The following is a 5,411-nucleotide window of genomic DNA, read 5'->3' as shown; positions in this document are numbered from 1 at the left end:
TGAACAAATATATATAGGAACTTTTCAAAACATTAAAACTAAGATTGAGAAGAATAAAATTTCATTTGTGAAAATTATAAAAATATATTTTTATAAATATTTGATGAAAAATCAACGAGAAGTCTTACAATATTTCCAGTGAAATAGTAATTTTTGAGAGTAAAAGGTCCCACAATAAACCTGTCAACTTAATTAAAAATACAATTTATTGAAAAATTATTTTAAAAAAATATGACAATAAAGTATCAAAAAGCTAATAAAAGAGGATACCCCTAGAAGTTTAGTTCTTAACCAAAGAGACTAGATGAAACACATAATTTAAAAAATAAACATATTGATTGTATTCCATAATTATCTAATTAATTCTATTAACTTTTTTTTTTTGACTCATTGCATATTTTTAATTTCCCCCACATGTTTATAAATGCTTTTATAATATTTGGAACCACATATTTATTAAAGTAACGATGTGGACTGAACCCTAGACATAACTTTTAATTCTGATTCTGGAATATACAGACCTGGTCCCGGCCACAACTTTTAAACATGTTCCAGTTCCATCAATACTCCTCAGCGCGGTAACCGGAGGTCCCCGTCAAACCGGTAAAAAAGCCAGCCCAACCGGTAAAACAGCCAGCTCGTCGGCCAGTTGTGATTCGTGCATGCTTCTTGTGAGCTTCTGTTGACAGCAAATCTCTCTCTCTCTCATTTTTTCGTAGTCTATAAATTCAGGAATTCAATTGCATGTCTGTATAGAGAATTTTTAATCAAAATAAATTTTAGAATCTTGTAAGAGGGATTCGAAAGCGCGACCTCCCAGGTGTAATGGCATGGCGATCTCTGCTGAATGAATCAAAGAGAAACAGTGGGAAATCTGTTGTGAAGGGCTTTCTGAACAGATTCGAGAGGTCTGCGGTTCGAGTCTCTGGCAGTTTCGTCGGGAATAGGGAGGTCCAGAGTTCGAAACTCGGCGAGAGCGGCCAGGGTTTGTCCAATTCGCGGTCTCTGAGTTCTGATTCGGTCGCTGGATCTGCTCCTCTTCTGCAACAATGCATAGGCGCAGCGGCCCCAGTGCTTCCTGATGTCATATCGACCGACACCTTGCAGATTGCGAATGGCGAGGTTTTGTACTCTGGAATGAGCTCCAGAGAGCTTTTAACGACAATTTTCAATCTTTACTTGGTTGGCTGCGAGCCCCTGGTTGATCTGAGCATTAAGGTGCTTAAGTCCCCCTTGATCAAACACGCGGCGGTCAGAATTCTTGTGCTTCAGGCCGTTAAACAAACGGCGTATTCGCATTTCTGCGCGGGAGAAGACGTGAAGGAGGCCTCGGCTACCCTGCAGCGCATGTGGGAGTTGGGGCTCAAAGGAATTCTTGATTATAGTCTCGAAGATGCTACTGATAACGCTTCGTGTGACCAAAACCTTCAAGGGTTCTTGAATACAGTTCAGACTACGGTTCGACTCCCTGCCGATTCGGTAAGGAATTTTAGGTTTTTATTCAAAAAGTACTGAGATTTCTGGCTAAATATAGTAGGTTGTTTTCTTGAATATGCTTTTTAACCGAACTTTGTATTTGGAATTTGGTATTTCCTTTCTCGCCTCGACCGAATGGTGAAAATACAGTCGAATGATTGGGAATTCGTATCTATTTGCTTTATTTTCCTTCATCTGCTTCCATCTCCATTGAATAAGCGTGAATGTAGCGCCGGCAGCTTTCAGTCCGAAAAATAGTTTTTCTGTCAAATGGAATTTCCATGTTTGCTTTACTTTTGCAGACTACGGTAGTGCCAAAATTTTCAGAACATTTTCTGTACTAAGTAGAAACGTATGAATTACCCAAAATCAGGCATATACGGATTCTGAATTCAATAGTTTTTCTGTTAGGCTTTTATTTCTGTAAACCTTATGTTAGCCTAATACCTACTTAATCATTTTAAAGCTAATCCTATTTTGAGTTTTTTGTCTAAATATATTTTAATTTCCCCCTAACCCTGTATTCTAGCTGATGAGGAAGTTGCATTCCAAAGAACTTGCCTCGGTTTGACCGGTCTGTATGTCGTTAGATGGATAGGTTCTCAATTGACGAGAATTGTGGAGTTAAATTGATGGGAAAGCAGGGCTTAAACGAACCCACCAGGGCTTTGTTTTACAACGCTCGGTAGGGTTTTCACTGGGTTCTGAACTAGTGAACAAACCGTCTCTTCTAAATGGTTTTAAATTCCCTTGCCAGGTAGCATTTGGATTTGAATATTTAGGCCAACTGACATGCGTTATGCTAAATCTCGTGAATCCTGAATCTTGAGTGGATGTGTATATTTAGCCCAATTTACATTTGTTATGCTAAGTTTTGATTGAATTTGTATAATTTTGCCAAATTCACATATGCTATGCTAAATCTTGTGGATGATTATTTTCGTTCAGGTGAGCTTTGCATGTGTGAAGATCACGGCTCTTTGCCCTCTACCCCTTCTAGAACGTGTCAGCGATCTGTTAAGATGGCATCATCAACATCCCGACCATGGAAACCTTCCATGGATGCAGGACACATTGCCAATTCTGGCATCCTGCAGCCCTACCTATCACACCACTTCAGCCCCAGAACCATTGACGGCCACGGAAGAAAAAGACCTCAAACTCGCAGAAGATAGACTGCGTACATTGTGCAAGGCGTGTGAAGCAAACTGTCTTCCTTTGTTAATAGATGCTGAATACACATCTGTTCAGCCTGCCATAGACTATTTTACTTACTCTGCCTCTCTAGAATTCAATAAGACAGCAAAACCGCTCGTGTACGGCACAATCCAGGCTTACTTGAAGGATGCAATTCCACGACTTCAGTTGGCATCTGATGAGGCAACGCGTAGGGGGATACAAATTGGATTGAAGCTTGTACGTGGTGCCTACATCACCAGGGAGACTGCACTGGCAGCTTCCTTGAGTGCGCCTTCGCCAATTCATTCTTCTATTCAGGACACCCATAAGTGTTATGATGCATGTACAGGGCTAATGATGCAGAAGGCTGCCATGGCCGAGGCTTCTGTGGTATTGGCCACCCATAACTTTGATTCAGGTAAGATTTCTAAAACAAAAACTTGAGTGATTGCTAGTTCAAGTTTTTTTTATTGGTTTAGCTAATTCGCTTTCTACAGGCAAGACGGCAGCTGCCAAGGCTGAAGAATTGAATATCAGGAAGGGGAATGACAGAGTGCAATTTGCTCAGCTGAAAGGCATGGCAGATAGCCTTTCGTTGGGGTTAGTTCAATCTGGATTCCAAGTTAGCAAATATCTTCCTTTTGGCCCCGTGGACCATGTAATTCCTTATCTTATCAGACGAGCCGAGGAAAACCGCGGGCTTCTCTCAACAACAGGGGCTGATCGCCAACGCATCAGGTCTGAAGTCAGAAGAATTCAGTACTGTCATTATTTGTTTATAATTATGTTCATGCTTCTTACTGAGTTTATTACATCAAGTTTGGGATGAGAAATGAGAGAGCTAACAATGTAATTCACTCAATTTTCTAAGTAATTGTCGCACTTTCTATGTGTTGCAGTAAGGAATTGAGCAGGAGACTGCGAGCATTTCTGACCGGCTGATTTTTGAAGAAATGCAAAGAGTGGCTCTGGCTTGTCACTTGTCAAAGTTTTTGCAACATAGCTTCAAGGGAAGGAATTTCAAATTTCGAAGGTTAATGGCGAAACGATTACAGTAAAAGATCACTTGTTTTGAGAGTTCAAACAAGGGCGTGTCTTGGTACTTGTTCTCAAAAACTGGGATTGAAATGTATATAACGATGTTAATAGTTTAATGCAGTTGCCACTATGGCCCTTTTTTAAGCTCAATTGGGTAAACTCTGTGTTGGCTTATCTTATGAATATTGTTATGGACTTTGAAGTTTTATTATACAGTGAACTTCCCTCTTCCCTGTAAACATAGTTCAATGCAAATTTGCCTTCATGAGTGGGCAGATCGGGTCTACTCCCCTGTTTTCCAAGCAGTCCGCCTCACGATTAACTTCTTTGTAAATATGGTTCAACGAGTAATCTTCCAAGCTCTTTAAGATTTCCCTAATATTTTATCACTTTGTGCTAAAGCAGAAAAATTTGTTTTGCTTTGTCTAATGGAGTTAATGCATATGAGCAAAACACTTCCAATCCCACCCATGACACGTTTTTATCTAGCACAGTCTTAGTCCTTCCAGAAAGGCCTTTGGGTTTTGCCGAGTTATTGAGTATGTCAGGAAGAACACCGCGTTGCCTACAGAGTCTCAGATGATGCATCCAGCATTGGACCTGCCGTTGGATGCACAATCCACACCGAGCTTAGTCTGTCCACTTGACAGGTTAATGATACCTTTTAAAACTGAAAACATGTTTTGTTAGAGATTCAAAATGTTGATTCACAATTGAACAGTTCTCTTCTGACTCTTTCAATTTTATTTCCAATGTTAACTAATCAATCGTGAAGAGTTGACATCAATTGGTTTCAAACATAAAAACAACCGTATTTAATGATTGTATCAACGTTTCAGGTCAGATTCATGTTGATGGATCATAGAATCAGATCTAATTTTTTGAAACAACAAAATTTTCTAGAAAACTTCTTTCCATTTAACTAATGGAATGTGAAAATTTATTCCACTTTCATCTCATGCAATGTGATCTGAATGCATGTTCATCAGATGTTTCACAAAATACTAAATAATCCTTGATAGCTTGGCAGGTTAGCAATGCTTGTCACGACTGTATGTGTAATTCAAACTTGCGACTAGTTTCATCTTTCAAACTTGCGAATGTGAGTAACTTGCGAGCGATTTTGACACGCAGTTCTGCAACTTTGTTTTCTTGCTTGAACACGCGAGGAAACAAATTTGGTGCATTTTCATGCACTGAGATCTCTTTAGAATCAATATATATAATGTTGGATTATACCAGCACTTTTACTAAAGGGCCGCTAGCCATATAAATACAATTTATATGTGAAAAATAAAAATAATATTTTTATATAAAAATATAGATTGTCTACATTAGTAATTTTATTTTATTTACATTAGTTATTTAATTTTATTTACATTAGTTATTTAATATCAATAAAATTATTTATAAGTAATTTAATTTAATTTTAAAAACATTTGTCATTTTATAGGAATGTTTTAAAAACTATTTACAAAGATTTAATGAAATAAAATAAAATAAAATTTATACAATCATTATAAGTGACTTAGGAGCATTATTCAAAGCATAAGACAAGATAAGATAATGATATTAATGTCTGACAAAATACCAACGAGGGTACAATAGGGCAAACAAATAACCCAGCGGGAGCACCAAATGGTGTTCGAAAAAGGACGAGCAACAAAACAAAACGAAGAGAGAAAATGAGAAAGAACGAACGAGGGGAGGACTAAATA

The 5,411-nt window shown here is 38.1% G+C and overlaps 1 protein-coding gene across 1 annotated transcript; it reads left to right on the top strand.

Moving 5' to 3' along the window:
• Positions 1-751: 751 nt before the first annotated feature.
• Positions 752-3,843, top strand: LOC149544834 (proline dehydrogenase 2, mitochondrial-like). Its single transcript, XM_089795409.1, has 4 exons — positions 752-1,479; positions 2,425-3,073; positions 3,153-3,393; positions 3,555-3,843. Exons 1-4 carry the CDS (start codon positions 826-828, stop codon positions 3,595-3,597), a joined length of 1,587 nt encoding a protein of 528 aa, XP_089651535.1. The 5' UTR covers positions 752-825; the 3' UTR covers positions 3,598-3,843.
• Positions 3,844-5,411: the final 1,568 nt, after the last annotated feature.

This window comes from Cupressus sempervirens, chromosome 8 (assembly GCF_028749045.1).
Source record: "Cupressus sempervirens isolate cs-2001-9-10 chromosome 8, ASM2874904v1, whole genome shotgun sequence".
NCBI lineage: Eukaryota > Viridiplantae > Streptophyta > Pinopsida > Cupressales > Cupressaceae > Cupressus > Cupressus sempervirens.
Note: the sequence above shows the minus strand (reverse complement) of the source record. Positions and strands in the feature narration are given on the sequence as shown.